Source organism: Aquarana catesbeiana, linkage group LG12, assembly GCF_042186555.1.
Source record: "Aquarana catesbeiana isolate 2022-GZ linkage group LG12, ASM4218655v1, whole genome shotgun sequence".
Classification (NCBI taxonomy): domain Eukaryota; kingdom Metazoa; phylum Chordata; class Amphibia; order Anura; family Ranidae; genus Aquarana; species Aquarana catesbeiana.
Window position 1 is genome coordinate 203,428,551 of NC_133335.1, and position 21,618 is coordinate 203,450,168.

Here is a 21,618-nt window from a genome sequence, read left to right on the forward strand (position 1 = left end):
TCCAGAGGAGGCATTCCCTTATCAACAGTGACTGTGTTGATGGGGGAGTCAAGCAATTTTCTTTCCTTCTACCCGTGGTGGAGGGAAAGAAAAATGAATTACATATGGGCTACTTTAAAGCGGGATTTATTTTTTAAAGTCACTGTAGCTGCTGACTTTAAATAAGTACACTTACCTGTCCTGGGTGCCCGCGATGTCGGCCACCTGAGGCTGACCCGTTCCTCGGCTCTCAGGTCCCGGCACCACCATCCTAACTAAGGGAAACAGGCAGTGGAGCCTTGCGGCTTCACTGCCAGTTTCCTACTGCACACGCGCGAGCGGCGCGGCGCTCTGTGACTGGCCCCGTGGTTTTCTGGGAACACACACAGTTCCCAGAAGGCAACTGGGCCGCTCACCTAGGAACAGGACATGCCGCGGAATAGGAAGAGGCAGATTAGGAAGACTGCCTAGCAACAAGTGTTTAGGTAAGTTTAAAATTGTTTTTTTTTTTCAAATGTTTTTTTAAAATTTTTTTTCTAGGATTTTTGGTGCAATTTTTTTTTCAAGGTGGCCCTCCACTTTAAGTTGGCCACACACTCTTTGTTTTTGTTTTTTTGTTCATTCAACACAAATGAGGTGGATGGAGGAATCGCCCCCACCAGGACATTGGATGATGGCTGCAGCCACTGATCGAGGAAACTTTTCCAGCATTACCTTCGGACAGAAGTGAATCAAACTGTGGAATGGGGACTGCCACACACTGACCAAAATTCATCCAATATTTGCTGAACCAAATGAATTTTGCTCAGTGTATGGCCAGCTTAGAGGGAGCTTTTACTGGAAACTCTCTTTTAGGAAAGAACGGCTCACATAACAGAAGCAAGATGAGCTGTGTTGGACGTTGTGCTTTGTAGGCTCTTGCAAATTGTAGACAGTTGCCAGTATGCCAAGTTTTTCTAAGTGGGGTCAGCACACTAATTTTAACAGCATCTCAAAATGTCCCTATTTTAATTGTACATCATAACACACTTATATGATCTTCATAGCTGTGCATTTCAGTTGTATCTTTATATATTAAATTCCCAAAAAATCACAAAGGATTATATTTAATGCAATGGTTCCTTACATATGTGGTAAAGATCCTGTGAGATCCCAGATCTGGAGAACACGCATGTTTTTTGCATCGGGTCCCTAAATATGGAAATAGCATGACTCAGCATCAAATGAGAATAAACAAAAATGTTTTTGTATTATTTGGATTACAGCTGTTATGCCCCAGACGAGAAACATTAGCAGATTTGGCCATACACGCATAACACAGAACACATGACATCGCCTCTGGCCAACATTTTATCAAATACTGGCATGCCAACTTTATCTGTGATAATTTCTAGCATATATGATGCCCTCCTGTATCATGACGACCATAAAATATTTTCTACCAGATTGACATGTCTCTCTGTTTATGACCAGCTTGGCCAAATTATTTCCATGTTTTCTATGAAATATTTATCCATCGTGCATCTCTCTATCTTCAGGTCAGATGCTCTCGGACACATTTTACCGCAGCTGGGAAAAGACTGGACTCAGCCTGGCATTGGTCAGCTCTATAACGCCATCCACAAGTCAGTATCATAGTCATAGTGCTGTCATTCCACCTCCTGCTTCTGTAGCAAGATTTTACATCTCATGCTTCAGCTTTCCTTATGTTCATTAGTGTCTGGTTTGTTTAAGTTAAGATCATCAGGTAGCTCTTTGTTAATTAATAAATGATAATTTATAAAAAAATATATAAATATAAAAAATAATTACATATATAAAAATAAAGAAATAAAAGATAATTAAAGCAAAGGTCCGCCCACCGCTGCAAAAATTAAAAGCCACCAGTTGGTGACTTTTAATAATCGAACACTTACCTGTCCTGGAGCCCAGCAATGTCGGCATCGCAGCTGATGTTTCCATTGCGAGTAAGGGAACCCGGCAGTGTAGCCTTTCGGCTTCACGCTGGGAACCCTACTGCACACGCGCGAGGCTCTGCTCCTCTCTCCTACTGGCCCGACGACAGGGGGAGGAGGAGGGAGCCCCAGCCATGACATCAATACCTGCGGCTGAGGCTCCCAGGAGTGGGGAAAGCATACCTGTGAAAGACAGGTATGCTGTCTCCCCTCCCCCCGAAAGGTGCCAAATGTGGCACCGGAGGGGGGGAGGAGTACAATGAGAGGAAGTTCCACTCCGCTTTAATCTATCAGGTATAATATTCAATAAATTATAAATAGTAAATTAAAAATGATAACAAATATATATATATATATATATATATATATATATATATATATATATATATATAAAAAGTATATAAATATATAGCAAATATATAAATTATAAAAAAAATATAAATGAATCTATCTATATGTAAGATTCAATGAAAGGTTTGAATCTGATTATGTGTTGTTGAGTAATATAGAGATTAGTTTGATAGATAAGGCCCACATAAGGCCTTCAAACACACAACCCTGATAAATTAAGTTTTTGATAACTGAAGTGGATGAAATTAGACTTCACTGTCATATATTTCTAAGGGACTCTGATGGAGCAATCCCTCCACCTGGGTTTCCCAGCTCAACTTACTTGCAACAGCTATTAAAAGGGGATATCACTGTCCCCAGTTTTGGGTATTACTGGTACAGATGGTAGCAGAAGAATCTCATCATGGTAGTACCCATAAGATATGAGAAGCAATTTTTTACCTTGTTCTGGATCAACTGTGGATATAGGGTTCTGTATATGTAGGTTTTCTATTCATTTATTTTTTCTTTTGGTTGATCTTGATGGACTTGTGTCTTTTTTTCAATCTAACAATATAATTAATGGGGTATTACAAGCATCTTGCATCCATCCCCAAACAGAACAAATGGGAAAAGAGAAATGGGTGTTAGACTGTTAAGCATGCCAGTTGGCCAACATACAAGAATCAACATACGTATGACATACTGTATTGTATTATCCAGGTACCCAATAAATTAAATCATGAACCCCCATTTTGTGTCTTTACTCATCTGACTTAGACTAATTATATTACCTGCCTAAATAAATTCCTAGGCAGACATTGTAGCTAAGTTTTGGAAATAAAAAACAAGGGACAAATCTTAAAGTTGTTAGAAGGGCATTCTCTACATCAAGGTAAAAAAAAAAACCTTTCAGTAGTTGCTCCGCCCAGCCCCCCCTTAAACACTTACCTGAGGCCGATCTTGATCCAGCGTTGTGCCCATATCCAGCAGCTCTTTTCTGCTCTCTCTCCTCTCACAGCAGACTCGGCAGCAGCGGGAGCCATTGGCTCCCGCTGCTGTCCATCAAATTATGTGAGGAGAGCGCATCTATAGACACACACAGTCTGGCTGGGGATCGAGCCTGCATGAGTACCCCCATAACAAATGGCTTGCTATGGGGGCACTCAGAGAAGAGGAGGAGCCAAGATTGTCAGTGGGGGACTCCAGAAGGAGAGGTTTGGGGCAGCTCTGTGCAAAGCCATTGTGTAGAACAGGTACAGTATCTCACAAAAGTGAGTACACCCCTCACATTTTTGTAAATATTTTACTATATCTTTCATTGTGACAACACTGAAGAAATGACACTTTGCAACAATGTAAAGTAATGAGTGTACAGCTTGTATAACAGTGTAAATTTGCTGTCCCCTCGAAATAACTCAACATGCAGCCATTAATGTCTAAACCTCTGGCAACAAAAGTGAGTACACCCCTAAGTGAAAATGTCCAAACTGGGCCCAATTAGCCATTTTCCCTCCCCGGTGTCATGTGACTCGTTAGTGTTACAAGGTCTCAGGTGTGAATGGGGAGCAGGTGTGTTAAATTTGATGTTATTGCTCTCACTCTCTCATACTGGTCTCTGGAAGTTCAACATGGCACCTCATGGCAAAGAACTCTCTGAGGATCCAAAAAAAATGAATTCTTGCTCTACATAAAGATGGCTTAGGCTATAAGAAGTTTGCCAGGACCCTGAAACTGAGCTGCAGCAGGGTGGCCAAGACCATACAGCGGTTTAACAGGTCAGGTTCCACTCAGAACAGGCATTGCCATGGTCAACCAAAGAATTTAAGTGCACATGCTCAGCGTCATATCCAGAGATAGTCTTTTGGGAAATAGTCACATGAGTGCTGCCAGCATTGCTGCAGAGGTTGAAGGGGTGCGGGTTCAGCCTCTCAGTGATCAGACCACATATGCCACAAACTGCATCAAATTGGTCTGCATGGCTGTCGTTCCAGAAGGAAGCCTCTTCTAAAGATGATGCACAAGAAAACCTGCAAACAGTTTGCTGAAGACAAGCAGACTAAGGACATGGATTACTGGAACCATGTCCTGTGGTCTGATGAGACCAAGATAAACTTATTTGGTTCAGATGGTGTCAAGCATGTGTGGCGGCAACCAGGTGAGGACTACAAAGACAAGTGTGTCTTGCCTTCAGTCAAGCATGGTGGTGGGAGTGTCATGGTCTGGGGCTGCATGATAACTACCCCAAACACACCTCCAAGACGACCACTGCCTTGCTAAAGAAGTCAAGGGTAAAGGTGATGCACTGGCCAAGCATGTCTCCAGATCTAATCCCTATTGAGCATCTGTGGGGCATTCTCAAATGGAAGGTGGAGGAGCGCAAGGTCTCTAACATCCACCAGCTCTGTGATGTCGTCATGGAGGAGTGGAAGAGGACTCCAGTGACAACCTGTGAAGCTCTGGTGAACTCCATGCCAAGAGGGTTAAGGCAGTGCTGGAAAATAAAGGTGACCACACAAAATATTGACACTTTGGGCCCAATTTGGACATTTTCACTTAGGGGTGTACTCACTTTTGTTGCCAGCGGTTTAGACATTAAAGCAGGGGTCCACCTATCTATCGTTTTTTTTTTTTTGGAGTTCATTCACAAACTTTTCTTCTCATGATTATCTACTCACATGTTCTGTGTAATAAGTCCGCCTGTGTCCGATTTAGTTGTAAAGAATAACTTATAAAATTCACTGAAGGCGGTTTCCATCTTCATTGTGGGCATTTGAAGCCCACAAGCATGTATTTCCTGGATGCGGTGAATGCTGTGCTCCCAGCATTCACCGAGATGTTGTGATGACGCTGTTGCACAATGCATGCTGGGAAGCCTGAAACTAGCTCCCAGGGGACTGTGGGAGGTCTGGGAGAGGCTAGAAACACGCCTACTCCCATGGGAGGAAAACCAGGAAGTGCTAAGAAGATTAGAAAAAAAAAGGTAATTACGGCAATTTAAATTTTTTTACACAGCATGTCAGCATCTAGGCAAGGAAGAGATTGCATAGAGATAATATTCAAAATTTGGGTGGAACCCCGCTTTAATGGCTGTGTGTTGAGTTATTTTGAGGGGACAGCAAATTTACAAGCTGTAAACTCACTACTTTACATTGTAGAAAAATGTCATTTCTTCAGTGTTGTCACATGAAAAGATAGAATAAAATATTTTCAAAAAATTTGAGGGGTGTACTCACTTTTGTGTGATACTGTAAGTATGACATGTTTGTTATTTAAAAAAATAAATCAAATTTACCTTTACAATCACTTTAAGCCTCAGAACAGTAAATAGAAAAATCTTATACATGCCTGTATTAACTATTTCTTCTTTGGATAATGCATGACCTGTTTTCTCCTGTAGGAATGACTACAAGTTTCTCTACTGTTCTGCGCGCTCAGTGGGATTGGCTGATATCACGAAGACCTTCCTCCAGGGGGTGAGTGAAGGGGGCTACACTCTGCCACCAGGTCCTCTCCTGCTGTCTCCAAGCAGCTTGTTTACAGCCCTTCATAGGTAAGTACATTCAGAGAGCTATCCAGAACATTTTACTACACAATTTGGCACCTTTAAGAAATGTAATCAGTTATGTCACATGTAGCGAGAATGGGCAGCGTCAAACCTCAAAATGTACAAATTAGGATATCTTATTTCCTTATTTCCTTTTTTTCCCTCTTCTGTCCAACTCTGAAAATTAGGATCTAAATTCAGCCAGAAAACTGTAACGGAAAGGGGATAAAGGGGTTGCAAATTAAATTGCCCTGCGTTATATATAGCAGACCCCATGCTACCCCAAAGCACATCCTAGTAGTAGTTTCTACAAAAATATGACACAAGGGGCAGAGCTTATACAAAAGGGACCATAACGTTCATCTGACCATATTAAACAGCTGCAGATATGTCTGATTTAAAAAAAAATTAAATAAAGGTTAGTGTTTGTAAAAAAGAAAAGAAAGTTGGTTTAGCTGCTTGTCTTCCCAGAAGAAGGATAGAATAGCGCATTTCCCAGCTAGAACTTTTCTTTTTGTTTTGCGTAGCGTGGAGAAGCTGGCTGTGTCATCTTAAAGGACATTTCCTCTCCCTTATTGTTTTGGTTAAAGGGTTCAGAAAATTATGGGATATAGCTCCAATGGGGACAGAGTCAGTAACAAAAACACAATTGCTAGTACAGAGGGGAAAAATTAGAAGATCTTTAAAATTTGCGTTTTTGTATGTGTTTTCCTGTCTTAGTGACCCTATTCCCTCATTGCAAGTCCAGGTGCCAAAGGGATGTCAATGGGACACAAATTGAGAGGAAATCCTATTTGTTGAGTTATGGGCAATAAAAGAAACCTTCTGGTAATTGTAACGCTTTTTCGGCTGAGGATGGACTTTCAATTTTTAAAATATGGTTCTCCTTCTCCTGGCTGAAACACTAAATAAAACTAGGGGGAAATAAATGAGATATTATACTGGCCTATCTCCCAGCTTCCACAGTGTGAGTTGTGATGTTATCCTAGTGCCTATGAGATCTCAAAGAATGGAGAGTATGTCAAACCTCACGGGAAGATGCTACAGCACAATGCATGATTGTCTTCTTAGTGAGATTTGGGCTACTCAACATACCCCAGGATCTTGCCAGAAGCAGGATGACATCACCCTTGCCTAGGCACCATGGCGAAAGTCAGAATTGTGAGTGTATATATATTTTTTTCTCCACGGGTGTTTTTTTTTCAGCGTTTCAGGAAAGGGGCACATTAAAAAGCAGACCTTGATATTTAGGTGCAAGATCCACTTTAAATGTCAGAGACTACTATGGATATCCACTTAATTGTACAGTACAGGACATAGGACTTGTATTCATAGACCATGTGTTATATGCAGGCTACGCAGTGTGCACTAGTCTTTGCATAGCAGCACTTGTCTTTCCACAGCCTAAGTGTCAAGAAAAACTTTTCCAATGCACACACAAATTGTGCATTTTATGAGGATGGGCCCAATCCTGAAAGAATTCTCACTCCTTAGTTTTTTGCTGAAATGTATCTTATAGAAAAGGAATTTAAAAAGAAATTGGTTCTTCTGGTAGTGGATCCTGCCATTTCAGTTCGCAACAAACATTTTACACTTCCTATTGAGGAGGTTTTCATTTTTAAGGATTCTGTTGCTAGGCACTCGAAAGCCCTCTTAAAGGCCTTCTTTTTCCTTGCAGCTAGCTATTGTTGCCATGTCTATTTGCCAGGCTATTGCTAACCGGACAAGACATATGAATAAGGACCAGAAACCCGACTTTGAGAAATGATGCTCTCAGTCTTATTGTTTTGTGTGGGCACTCTGGAGATAATAATTTACCAAATCATTAGAATGCCTCTTATCTCTGTGCATATGCACTGGATTTTGCGGATAAAAGCTTGCTTTGCTGAACCTGCTTGTAAAAAGTGTCTTCTACGTCCTTTTGATGGTGAAGGCCAATTTGTGGAATCCCTTGATAAATTCATCAATGAAGTTACTGGGGGAACTTTACTCCTGCCGTAGAAGAAAAAGCCCAAGTCTTGTACTCCCATCAGTACTAGTTCTGCTCAGCGAAAGGGATCTTTTCACTCTCCTCAGGTGTCAACTTTCAAACCAAGGCTTAGCACCTCCTTTTGTTGCAAGCCCTGGACTCCCAAGTCCACCAAGCCTGTCTAGAAACCCTCTTTACAATGAAAGGGCCCACCCACTCTATAATGTGGGGAGACAGCTGTTGGCATTTGAGTCAGTTTCGATCTCCCAATGAAATATCCCAGGCCTGTCATTTCATTTGTCAGGATGTATAAGCTAGAGTTTCTATCTCTGCCACTCCTTACTTTAGCCTTATAGTCTGCCAGCTTCAGATGAAAATAAGGCAGATTTAATGACCTCCTTATACCAACTGCACACACAATTAGTGGTTGTACCACGTTATTTAGTAGAAGAATTTGAAGGTTTCTATTCAAATCTATTCACAGTCCCAAAACCAAATTGGGTATCTATCCAAGAGTGGACTTAAAATCTTTAAACAGATTTCTTTGTGTACCAAAATTCTCATTTGAACCAATGAGATCTGTCATTGCTTCTCTCATACAAATATAATTTCTGTCATCAGTGGACATTCAAGATGCCTTTTTATGCATTTCCACATTTTCATCTTTTTCTCACATCAATACTTTCTGTGTTTTGCTATGGGAGAACAACACTTTCAATTTGTAGCACTACCCAGCTTTTGGCTCTTCTGCAAACCCAGGACATTCACATCACAGGTTAACTGGTTGACCTCCTTCTGAAGCAGGCCACAATGTTGTCTGCCAGCATCCAAAGGACAATTCAGTTCCTTCTAACGATTGACTGTATATACAACTTTCCAAGGTGTGCTCCCCAGCCATCACACTGTCTGGATCACTTGGGTCTAATCTTGGACACAGCACAAGTGAGAATTTTCCTTCCTTGGGAGAAAGTTGCGTCCCTAAGGTCCCACAAGAAGACCCTCAGGTCAAAACGGCACCCCTCAGTTTGCTTCTGGGTTATGGGATTGATGGTAGCCTCTTTTCAGGCAGTTCCCATTTGCCCAGCTTCACTCCAGACCTCCTCAATCTGACATACTGATGAAGGGTCACAAGCCAATCAATGAATCATCCAATGCTTCTGTGTAATTAGACAAAGCTCACTCTGACCAAAGGGGATCTCAAATCCTACCCTGGAGGAAGGTAGTGAAAGCGGATGTCAGCCTTACAAGCTGGGGCAGAGTTATAACTCCCTCGCTGTCCAGGGGACGTGGTTCTCACAGTAGTCAAAACTTCCCATTAACATTCTGGAACTGAGAGCCATAAGATTGTCTCTACAACACTGGACAATGCCACACTAATGGCCTACATAAACCATCAAGGGGGTGTCAGAATAAAAGCTGCCCTAGAAGTATACTCTCATGGGTGGAAGCTCACATTCAAGCTCTCTCGGCCATCCACATCAATGAAGTGGACAATTGGCAGGCAGACTTCCTAACCCCACCTAGACCCAGGGAAGTGTCCTCTGCACCCCAAAATATTTCATATCCGTCAAAGAGTGGGAAAACCAGATGTGGACATCCTCAACTACAGGTTCAACAACAAGCAGAAAAAATCTGTAGCCAAGTCCAGAGATCCGCTTGCCTTCATGGTAATTGCTGTAGTGATTCCTTGGATTTCATTCAAACTGGTTTCTGCCTGCCCTCTGAGAAAGGGCCTCCCTTAACTGTTGTACAAGATAGAGAAGAAAGGGGTTCTGGTGATTCTTATTGCACCAAATTGGCCCAGAAGGGCATGGTACACAGACATGCTCAGACTTCTCGTGAATGAGCCTTGGCCCCCTCCAAACACACCAGACAGACCCAAGGCCTCCTATTCCATTTTCACCCTGCTTCTCAACAGCATGGAATAAACCCTTGCTTGCTTTAATGGCATGGCTCTTGAAACCCAAGTGCTAAAGGATAGCGGTATTTCTGACTCTGTTCTTCTCACCTTACCCAGAGCTCAAAGTAAATCAAATTCCCACAAGATTTACCTTTGCACATAGAAGGCTTACTTTGCTTAGTGCAAAGGCAGGAAATTGAGTCACAGAGTACTCTTGTCACTTGTATTTTGGCTTTTCTCCAGTTTGGTCTCAATCAGCATTAAGTACCTTAAGGGACAGCTTTCTGCCTTAGCCATACTATTTCAGAAAACTATTGCATCATAACCCCAATCAAGACTTATTTCTGGGAGTTACTCATATAAATTCCCCAATTCAACTTCCTATGTCTCCTTGGGATCTCAACGTGGTGCTCTTGCATCTGTCAGGGGTGTTTCTGGGTTGGCAGCTCATTCCTTTAAAGTGCCCTTTCTTGTTTTGCACAAGAACACAGTGGTTTTAAGACCAAAACCTACATTCCTACTTAAAGCGGAGTTTCACCCTAAAGTGGAACTTCCGCTCATTGTACTCCTCCCCCTCTCCGGTGCCACATTTAGCATCTTTCGGGGGGAGAGGGGACAGCATACCTGTCTTTCACAGGTATGCTTTCGACACATCCCGGAGCCTCAGCCGCGGTTATTGACGTCACGGCTGGCGCTCCTCCTTCCTCCTCCCCCTATCGCCGGGCCAGTAGAAGAGAGGAGTGGAGCCTCACGCCCTACATTGCCTAGATGTGTTAGGCTGTCAGGGTCTACCTGGCAGCCACAGCCTCTGTTCTCAAGTCTAAGTCCCTATGTGTCCTGCCTGTAGGCTCTAGTAGGGCATCCTGCTTCCCTCACCACCATTGCCAAGTGGATTAGGCAACTGATCTCCAGGGCCTAGGCCCTCAGGAATAGGGTTCCTCTTTTGCCTATCAAAGCCTATTCCACCAATTTGAAAGGCCGCCACCTGGTCCAGTGTTCACATGTTCTCCAAGTTCCACCAGGTGGATGTTCAGGCCTCGGCTTATGCAGGCTTTAGACACAAGGTGCTTTAAGCTGTTATCTGAGTGTTTTTTGTATTCTTTAATCCTTGTTTTCCTGTGGGCCTGCTGGCAGTTCTGATTGCTATGTTGTTGCCCACCCTTAATTTTATTGCTTGGGTACAACCCATGGTCTATGAATCCTGTGTCCTGTACTGTATGACCCTGCATAATAAAAATTTTACTTACCTGTAAATTCCTTAACTTGGAGTACAGTACAGGAAAAAGACCCCCACCCCTCGGTGCCTTAGTTGCTCTTTTTATTACTTGCTACCGGTGTTTTACCAGGTCTTTTACTAGTGTTCGATCCCCTGAAGGCAGGCTGCATGTAACCCATGGTCTATGAATACATGTCCTGTACTGTACTCCAAGATAAAGAATTTACAGGTAAGGCCAAATTCCTATTTTCATTTCCTTCAGGTTTAAATCTTGCCTGCTCAAGTGTTTTAGATGTATTCAAGAAGTGTTGATCATGTGTTTTGCTTAGTGCTTACCATGTGGTCACATTGACTTGTATTGAGCACTTTAACTGATCATTAATGCTGTTTACTATGTGTCTTAATACATCAGTGTTGGAGGGCTTGTTTTTAGCAGAGTGCGTATCACTATCCACTCTCCACTGGACACCTCAGTGTTTACCCCACACTGTATATTTTTCATATTCATAAAATCCATACATTTGTGTGGAATTGCTCTCTGCATAATGCTGCAAAGGGTACTCTACAACTGGAGAGGCTGATCATTTTGACACAGGTTTCTTTCTTTCATAATATAAGAGTCCTGTTTAAGGAACTGTGAGATGCAAACATGCTATTGTTGTACAGATGGGAAAAAAGTCTAATGTATCTGATTTTTCTTTCTTGCAGGGAAGTTGTAGAAAAGACCCCAGAGCACTTTAAGATTGCTTGTCTCTCTGACATCTGCCAACTCTTCCCTGACCCGAGCCCTTTTTATGCTGCCTTTGGCAATAGGCCCAATGTAAGTATAAGGTAACCAGGGTGGAGAATTAAAAGTATACAGTAGGCAGTGACAGTGAATGTACATTGGCTGGGTTTAACTGTTTGTTGAACCTCAAAATCTGCATTTACTGCTTGATTGGGAATTATAAGAGGCTTTTGCACACAATGGGGAAATGCGCACAGAATAAAACCAAAAATAGATGGTGCAAATCTCGGCCGGCGGGAGAACCCCCCCCCCCCACACACGCACACACGCACACACACAGTCAGCCGGCGGGAGGACACAATAGCTCCATGGGAGGGATTCCTCCACCAACACTGACTGTGTTGATGGAGGAATCAAGCCATTGTCTTTCCTGAAACTTATGTTTGCAGGAAAGAAAATTGCAAAATCTATAGCCTGTCTAAGCCAAGGTCTGTGCCTTTGGCCTTTTAGGACACCAGCAATGCTCCGATGTTACCAGGGCCACAGTGTATGTTGCATACATTGTTTCATGGTAATTATTTCAGGAAAAAAGAAAGTAAAAAATGTATACTTTTGACCCAATTGTTTCTCCAAAATATATACAGTATGCGTTTATCTTTGTTTTACAAATTAAATATGAAGCCAGCAGTAGTCTCCTTTCAGGCTTCCTGTCTTTTATTGAAACCCTGTATTGAGCCCTACAGAGGGAGGAGGATGAGTAAGTGCTCTGACTTATTCATGTGTGTGCAAATTTTAGCTTGAGTTCCTGAGCTCTGTGAACAACAATTTTATAAAAAAAAATAAAAAAGGAACTCCACTTGCTGGCTGAAAAGGAAAATAGTACATATGAATAAGCAGCATTTTATTATAAAAGCTGACCTTCATACCTATCTATACATTACATGATTTATCTCCTCCCCCTCCCCATCACACTTTTTTTATTTTTTGGAGGGGGATAGGTACCTTATGGGCTTCTCACCCAGGGAAAAGTTATGTTCTTCCCCTCTGCCCAAACCTACCTGGCATACTGCCATCACGCATCCCAGGAGGCTTTAGGTCATCCTCCGCCATAATGTGAATGTGCTGGGCAAGTCCCACTGCTGTGCATCATTAGAGGGCTGGCTCAAAGAACCTAGAAGAGACAGTTGGCCTCATGATGTCAGAAGAGAAGATGGCAACATGGGATCTGAAGTGCTGAAACAGAGCAGCGGCTTACACTAGAACATAAATACAAAGAGCCCAGCGCACTCATTACAGCAATGAGACCCAGTCATAGAAGGGTGAGGGTTGTGGTGAAATGGTGGATTGCACTGACAAAGCATAAGTCCATTCCAAGATATCACCAGCACACCATATTTGAACAAACAACACAATTTAATATCACCAATGGAAAGAAGCAACGTTTTGAGGCTACTTGGGGCTTGTTCCACAGGAAACAGTAACCCTTATGCCCCGTACACACGATCGGACTTTCCAACAACAAAACTGTGGATTTTTGTTCGAAGGTTGTTGGCTCCAACTTGTCTTCCATACACACGGTCACACAAATGTTGGCCAACAATTACAAACGTGGTGACGTACAAGACGAGCTGAGAAAAAGGAAGTTGAATAGCCAGTGCGGCGCCTCCTGCTTGATTCCGAGCATGCGTGAACTTTTGTGCGTCTGACTCGTGTACACACGATCGGAAATTCCGACAACAAAGTTTTGTTGGTGGAAAATTTGAGAACCTGCTAGCCAACATTTGTTGGCGGAAAATCTGACAACAAATGTTCGATGGAGCATACACACGGTCGGACTTTCAGCCAACAAGCTCACATCCAACATTTGTTGTCGGAAAATCTGATCGTGTGTGCGGGGCATTACAATAGGCAATGCTGTCAGGGTAGAAGAGAAATAAAAAGGGGGAGTGAAGTTCCTCTTTAACTAATTCAAATCATTTTTTTAAAATATGCTTTAGTCAGGGGCGGACTGACCATTGAGCCACTCGGGCACTGCCTGAGGGCCCTGAGCCACTAGGGGGCCCCATCAGGGTTGCCAGCCTCAGTAAAACCAGGGACAGTATGTAAAAATCTGTGGTTTTTTTTTTACATCTGTCTCTAAAATGTCCCTTACCGACATCCTTTTGGTCTAAAAATCCCGAGATTATAGCTGCCCCACCTCTCCAGTACCTTCTCAGCCAATAGAAACATGTCTGTCTATACTGTGTGTACATGTATGTGTATACTGTGTGATTGTATACTGTATGTGTGTGTATACTGTGTGGCCCCCATAATCTCTGATTGCCTGGGGGCCCCATAATCTCCTATTGCCCGGGGGCCCCATGAGTTGTCAGTCCGCCCCTGGCTTTAGTGCTGATCATAAGAAATAAAGACAATCTACTATACTTTTTTGAAAAGGCCCATTTTTTATGTTTGTCTTTTGCCCATCTAGTACTAAGCCTATGTGTACAGGGTGCATGGCTGTTATATATGTGTATAATGAGGGGCTAGTGAAAGATGAGCCATGCGGGATCATTGAATTCAGGATGGAGAGCCGGAACTCAATTACAGAGGAGTATGCAGAAACACAATCTGATGAGAGAAGGGGGCTGCATTGTATGGAAATATATGTGAACATAGCATGAGAAATAAGTCCTGTTCTCCCCCTCTAACCATTTCCTTGTTTGTCTACCCCTCCGTCTTCCCATTCTTCTGTACTCGTGCCAATCACCCACTCATCGCAGGATGTCCTAGCCTACAGGGAAGTGGGGGTGCCAGAATCTCGGATCTTCACTGTCAACCCAAAGGGAGAGCTGACCCAGGACCTGAACTCTGGCTTCAAATCCTCGTGAGTTTCTGGGCTGTTAGCTATGAGGGGGAGGAGGAGGGATCTGTAACATCACAGCCATATGTAGTCACACATGTTTCTTCCCACAATGTCCAGATCCTCTCACCTGCTTCTATAATCTTATGCATTTTACTTTATTTCCCAGTTGCTGAGATATGTGTTGCCAAAGAGCATCAACACTTACACTGCTCACATGATCTGTTCCGCTGCTAGGCGCTTATGACATTACATTACATAATAGCAATCATTTTAAAGGGACAGTCCACCCAAAAGTCATTATTTATAGAGGGCCGGGTGAGATGTCACCTGCTGGCTTTTTATTTCCCATGGGGACTCCAGTTTTATAGTCCTTGACTCTGTTACTACCCACTATGGAATCTTATGTCTGCTATAAAATGGGTGTTCCCAACTCTTCTTATTGTGTCCTTCATAATATAAAGCCCAACTCCAGAAAAAAAATGTGTGGATTTCCATTGGACAGAATAGGGATATGTTAAAATTTGTCATGCTTTATCGCTGACTGCTTTTCTTGTTGGGAAGGATTCTGCTTACAGAGATCACTTTCCCTTACGCTTACCATCAGTAACAATCTCAAAAGAATATATGTGAAATTGAAGAGTATGTAAACCCAAAATTTCATATTACCGATATGTGCCTGCTGTGCCATGTCCTTGTATGAAAAATGATCCTGCTCTATTTGTATTGCTTCCTTTGTGTAAAATCCCTAGTTTTCCTGACTGTCCCTCTGTTTTCCTATTTAAAAACTGACTACACTAGGCATGAGAGCACAGCATGGCCAGTTCTCCAGCTGTGCTGGGAACTCAGCCTAATCTCCAATGATCAGACTTGTCCTGACACGCCCCCCTTGCACAGCTAGTCACTGGGAAGCTCAGTTTGCTGTTGTTTCTCCTCCCCTAGCTCTCATTTAGCTGTGGGGATTGCAACCACTTATAAAAAAAAAAGGAAAAAGGGTTTTTATAATGTTTTTTTTTTTTATCTAGTATACACAAATGTTTTACCTTTCATTTCTATTTTAAACTGAATGGGTTGTTTTGCAAGGTGAGGGTTTACAATCACTTTAATATGCTTTGTGCGTCATTCCCCCTGTAATTCTTGATAATATTATGATGTTAAACAGACCCAGCACTGCTGATGGATGGCACCGTCCTAGATATGACATCAGCAGCCCTAGAAAGACTCAAAACTTTCACTCAAATGGCACTCTGCTATTCCTATCCCTCTGCTATCATTTATTTATGTCTGAGGCTCACTGAACAACCTCTCATTGATCTGATTGTAATAGATAAAAGAGAGTGCCAACTGAAAAAAAATCCTTAGGAGTCCAAAGTCTTTATTGTTCAACTGGTTACAACAAGGAGGGCAAAAAAATAGGCCTACGCATTTTGGGGGCTACCCGATCCTCACCAGGGCTGGGTGAAATGGCAGAATATTAAGTGGAACCAAAAATACTCCAAAGCAGACTGATCTGCAGGCAGATGATATCTGAGGTTTACATCCACTTTAAAGGTCTCATGCACACTGGACACTTTGCTATCTCTCCTCTCCTTTCCTCCTGGCAGAAAAAAACACTTGACACCTGTAAACGTGTGTAACGGGCTTAGGAGCGTTTAGGCACGTTAAGCGCTTGGGCATTAATTAAAGTATTACTAAACCCACAACAGTAAAATCAGTCTGTATATTCAGTAAAGCATGCTTGCTATACTCACTGTGGAACCCAAGTTCTCTGCATTGTGTAAAAAAGGCTGTTTGATCCTGTCTTCTCTGATCCTCCCCTTCTTGCATTGTCCCCAAAACATCTCCAGCTAAGACAGCGTTAGTAGAGTCGCACTGCACATGCTCAGTTTGGTCTGTATTGCTAGAGAGTTTTTTCTTTCTTGGGAGAGTGCATGTGATCAGCACAGGGCCAATGAGCACTGTCAAGACAGAGGGTCAGGGGTCCTGCATCCTTATAGGACAATCATGAGGAGAATGAGAACTTCTCCTACAAGTTTTAATCAGATACTGATAGAAGTCACATATACTGCTGATGAGAAAAGATATTTAGCAGTTTATATTTACTAAAATTATTGCATTTCCATGTTCTGTGGGAGACCAGATATAGTGAATGCAGATTCCTGGGTTTAGTAACACTTTAAAGCTTTGTTTTTTGTTTTGTTATGTTTCCAAAAGTGGAACTTCCACTCATCATATTCCCCCCCCCCCCCTCCGGTGTCACAGCTGGCACCTTTCAGGGGGGAGGGGGGAGCAGATACCTGTATATTACAGGTATCTGTACCCACTTCTGGCATAGATAGCCGCAGAATCTGCGGTTATTTACACCACTTCCTGTCCCTCCTTCCCCCCGCTGTCTGCTGGGAAACACATGGGTCCCAGAGACAGCAGGGACCATCCGTATTGTGCTGCGCGACTTGCGCATGCGCAGTAGGGAACCGGGAAGTGAAGCCGCAAGCTTTCACTTCCTGATTCCCTTACCGAAGATGGAGGCGGCAGCACCCGAGGAGCGAGAGACGGTTTGGCCTCGGGTGCCGACATCGCGGGCGCCCTGGACAAGTAAGTGTCCATGTTTTAAAAGTCAGCAGCTGCAGTATTTATAGCTGCTGACTTAAAAAAAAAAAAAAAAAATTCAGCGGAGCTCAGCTTTAAATAACAAACATGTTATAATTACCTGCTCTGTGCAGTGGTTTTGCTGCACACAGAAGATTTTTTTACCTTCATACATAGAATGGTAAAAAAACCTTCAGCCATCACAACCACTTTAAAGCGGAGGTTCGCTGAAAAAGAAATATTAAAAGCCAGCAATTACAAATACTGCAGCTACTGACTTTTAATATATGGACACTTACCTGTCCAGGGAGCCCGCAATGTCGGCAGTCGAAGCTGATCCGTCCTTCGGCTCTTGGCTGCTGCCGCCGCCATCCTCGGTAAGGGAATCAGGAAGTGAAGCCGTGCGGCTTCACTTCCTGGTTCCCTACTGCGCATGCGCGAGTCGCGCTGCGCATCCTCTCAGGTCCCTGCTGTGTTCTGGGACCCGTGTGTCTCCCAGAATACAGCGGGGGAGGACGGGGTAGGCGCCGGAAGTGGCATAGATCACCGCAAGCGCCGCGGTGATCTATGCCAGGAAGTGGGAGCAAATACCTGTATTAGACAGGTATCTGCTCCCTCCTCCCCCCTGAAAGGTGCCAAATGTGACACCAGAGGGGGGGGGGGATCCAAAAAGTGGAAGTTCCATTTTTGGGTGGAACTCCACTTTAATTTTATTGGCCATAATAATAATTAATGCTCAAACGCTAAACACGCCTAGCTCTCAGGCACATTCGGATGCGTTTAGGCACGTTTACTGGCATCACGTGTTTTTTTCTGGCAAAACGTCACTGCTCCTGGACACTCTGGCAGTGGGGTTTTTTTTTCTGCCCCTGCGTCTAAACTCCTCTAAACGCCTATGTATGCATTGACACATAGGCTAACATGCAGGGGCGTTTAGAGGCTATAAAAAAAAACCAAAAAAAAACTACAGACACCCCTAGGTGCAGCAGAAAAACTGTCCAGTGTGCATAAGGCCAAAAAGTGAGATGCGGTGACAGCGTATCTTTACTTCCTGTCCCAGTAACACAGTGTCACCTGGATATGAAATGGGGAAATCTCTCCCATGGGGACACAAACAGAAATAAAATAACAGTGGTTACCTCCTGCTACTATATCCCCAAAAAATGTAGCAGGTGGTAGGATTTTAATATCCATCTTAGAGAGTGGGAGCTCCTTGAAATATCCAGATGTGTAGAACTGGGATCTCAAGTGCATGCAGTATATTAAAACAGTTTAACATTACACACAACATCTAATACCGCTGCTCTGCCAATGATTTACACAGTTTTTGCATTACAGCAAAGCGCATTACACCTTTCTCACAGACTCTGCTAGTCTGCCTTTCTTTTCAGTTTCCGGAGAATAACCTTGACCTAGCAGTAACAGACCCCTTTTATCTGATTGAGACAATAATACCCTCCAATCAGAGAACACTATCTCTATTACCCTGCAACAGTGGGAAAAACAAGACCAAACTTCCTAAGCCTTTTACAAGCAGAGATCTTTCCATGAGACTCCCTAAGAAACATAAGAAAGGATTAGGTGATTTAACGCTTCAGTATTTACCAGAAATTACATATTTTTCTTTAAAGGTTTTCTTTTAAGAGGACCTGTGCTGAGCCCAAAAAGACAAGAAGAGGACAAAGGACTAACCACCAGTAATGCCTGTGTTTCCATTAAGAAGATGATCTTTTCCCACAAATGAGTTAGCATGTCTTGTTCTACACCAGGGGTCTCAAACTGGCGGCCCTTCAGCCAGAAACTACAAGTCCCATCATGCCTCTGCCTGTGGGAGTCATGCTTGTAACTGTCAGCCTTGCAACGCCTCATGGGACTTTGTAGTTTCCCAACAGCTGGAGGGCCGCCAGTTTGAGACCCCTGTTCTACACTGTCCAAGAGGTTTTGGACAGAAGGAGCAATTAAAAAAAAAAAAGAGTATAATTATCTGTGAGAAAGCAGGCGTCTGCAGCTAATTAGAGTAACTGCTGGAGGCTGTTTTCTCACAGATATGCATACTTTTATTTTTGGGCTTTTTAACCTATTGAGTCTAGCATCCATTCAATTTTTATCAGTGTTTTGAGCCCAGATAAAGGGGTCCCTTAGTCCCTTAGACTCTTAAAACATGTTGAATTATTTCATTGGATACACTACAATGTATTAAAATATTTGGGCTGTCAACTGTTCGTGTGGTGCTTCTAAATTTCTTGTCCAAAGCACATCCCTGGGGCCTCTTTGTGCATGAGAGCAGCCTAACCTGGGTCAATACACTCCACTTCATAAATTCCAGTCCCCAACGTGAGAGAAAGCCCTCTTTGAATCCAACTCCTCCAACTCATTTCTTCTTGAGGAATAGGACTTTGCTTTCTCAAATCACGTCTATCCCCTTTGTAGCAAGGTACAGTTTGGCTTCCCTGCACAGGTAGTGCTGTCCAGCAGCTGCCATGCAGAGGGGAAAGGGGGAACGCATGTTCCTCTGAGTCCTCCGTAGGTGTCATTAGGAGAGCAGCTGTCCAATTGGACTCTGCTGCCCTGAATGACCTCAGCGGCCATCTTTAGTGTGGGCAGTGCTAAGAAATAGCACTGTACCCCTTCAGTTGGTGCCCATGTGCAAAATGGCTTGATCAGGGACAGGAACCTGCCGTTCAGGGACAGTGTGTCTAGCGCAGGGAAAGGTTCCAGTGGGGGAGGGACAGAGTAGGGACTAACCACTTGTGCCGCTAGTTAGGAGCCCTTCCACATTCAGGTGCCTTGTTGCCAGACCACCTTCCAGCCACCTTCTCTGTCAGATGTTGCCAGGCATCAAAGTTGTTTTCAGGAATCCTCTGCAAAATTTTATGTAAGAGCTGTCGTGCCAGTTGGACTGTGTTACACAGGCTCTGTTACCGCCTTGTTGGAGCATTTGTTAATACACGTTACTGCAATCCTTAGTCTCAGTGTTGATTCTCTGGGTACTAAGCATCTGGCCCCACCCACATCCTGATGGCTGGCAATTTGGTAACTTGTAGGTAAATATTCAAGAAACATCAGAAGAGGTGCAGAAAGCACAGATTCATTAATAAGTAAATCAAAAGTAGAAGATCCTTGCACGGCAGGTCCTTAGATTTGCCTTCATCTCCAGTGAAAAGAACAATGAGCAGCAGAGTAATAGCATCACCAAATTTCACTCCAAATCACATGAGACTAGCAGTCAGAGGTGCAGTGCCTTGGATGATATCACACTGCAGATGAATAGGTATGTGGCTGTAGGCACAGTCACATGTCAGGGGGTGCACCACTATTTTTTTGGAAGAAATGTAAGACAAAAGATAGAAATTTCTGGTTACTGCAATAGTACAATGGCCTCTTTCACACGGGGCAGATCAGTCATGATCCGCCCCGTGAACATCCGCTTGCTCAGCGGGGATAGCTCCGCCGATCCCCGCTGAGCAGGAAGATGACAGGTGCATCGCTGCACACTGTGCAGCGACGGACCTGTCAGAGCGCCGCTCTCCCCTATGGGGGGATCGGATGATGACGGTCCGTAGTGTCCGTCGTCATCCGATCCGATCCGAAAACGGAGGAAAAAGTAGGTTTTTCCTCCGTTACACTTTTCGGATCGGAGCGGGTCGGATGTCAGCGGACATGTCACCGCTGACATCCGACGCTCCATAGGGATGACTGTATGTCCGTTTTTCATCCGAAAACGGATGGATGAAAAACGGACATACGGATCATCCGTGTGAAAGAGGCCTAAATGTTACCTTTAATACAGCAAATCTTTTAAGTCCATGTCTGCTTTAACATTTTTTTTTCTGTCTACCTACTGATTGTCCTTCATGGCAAAACTTTTTTCCAACACTAAAAGCAAATTTGGTGAGGTCATTACTATGCTGATCACTGTTCTCCTTGCTGGAGAAGAAGCTGTACCTGAGAACCTTCAGTGGAAGAATCTCTTTGCTTTTGCTTCATCCACTCTGTGGACCTGTGCATCCTCCACCTCCTCTGCAACTCTGACATGAGGAAGCCAAGCTCTATCATCTACAGAGGTAGCTGCCTCCTCACAGAGACACTGTGCAGAACAAGTTATGGTAAGTCAGTAATGTGGAAAAAATTTGCAGCAGGAAGACCAAAGGCAATACTGAAGACTGGCCCTTTGTCCTCTGCTTCCATTTTTGGATACAACTTCCACAGTATACACAGTATGCACAAGAATCAGAATCTGGTCCTAGTGCTACTAAAGTTGGGCTAACATATGTTTGTCTGTTACACGGCTTACACGGAGTCGTCTTTAAAATATGACTTATCATGTTCATGTCACCATGTGACATGAATCTTAAGTTGGCCATGCACCGATTAAAATTCGGACAGTACAGCCGGGAGTGTGGCTGTACACGCAATCGTTTGGTAAGAGCATGCTGTGAATTTTTTTTAATGACGTTACTGCAAACCACAGGTATTTTTTACAGAACATTTTATATACTGTAAATTTCTGTTATACATTGTTATTGTGATTTTATATGACTGTTTATGGTCTTTGTCCTCACAG

At 43.3% G+C, this 21,618-nt stretch overlaps 1 protein-coding gene across 4 annotated transcripts in view; it reads left to right on the forward strand.

Annotated features, from left to right (window-relative positions):
* Positions 1 to 21,618, forward strand: part of LOC141113431 (phosphatidate phosphatase LPIN3-like) — a 166,282-nt gene that overhangs the window by 136,711 nt on the left and 7,953 nt on the right. For all 4 annotated transcript variants that reach the window (XM_073606517.1, XM_073606518.1, XM_073606520.1 and 1 more), the window contains exons 16-19: positions 1,518 to 1,604; positions 5,665 to 5,817; positions 11,605 to 11,716; positions 14,386 to 14,489. In XM_073606517.1, the coding sequence (XP_073462618.1) occupies positions 1,518 to 1,604; positions 5,665 to 5,817; positions 11,605 to 11,716; positions 14,386 to 14,489 (456 nt within the window). The remainder of the gene's footprint in view (positions 1 to 1,517; positions 1,605 to 5,664; positions 5,818 to 11,604; positions 11,717 to 14,385; positions 14,490 to 21,618) is intronic.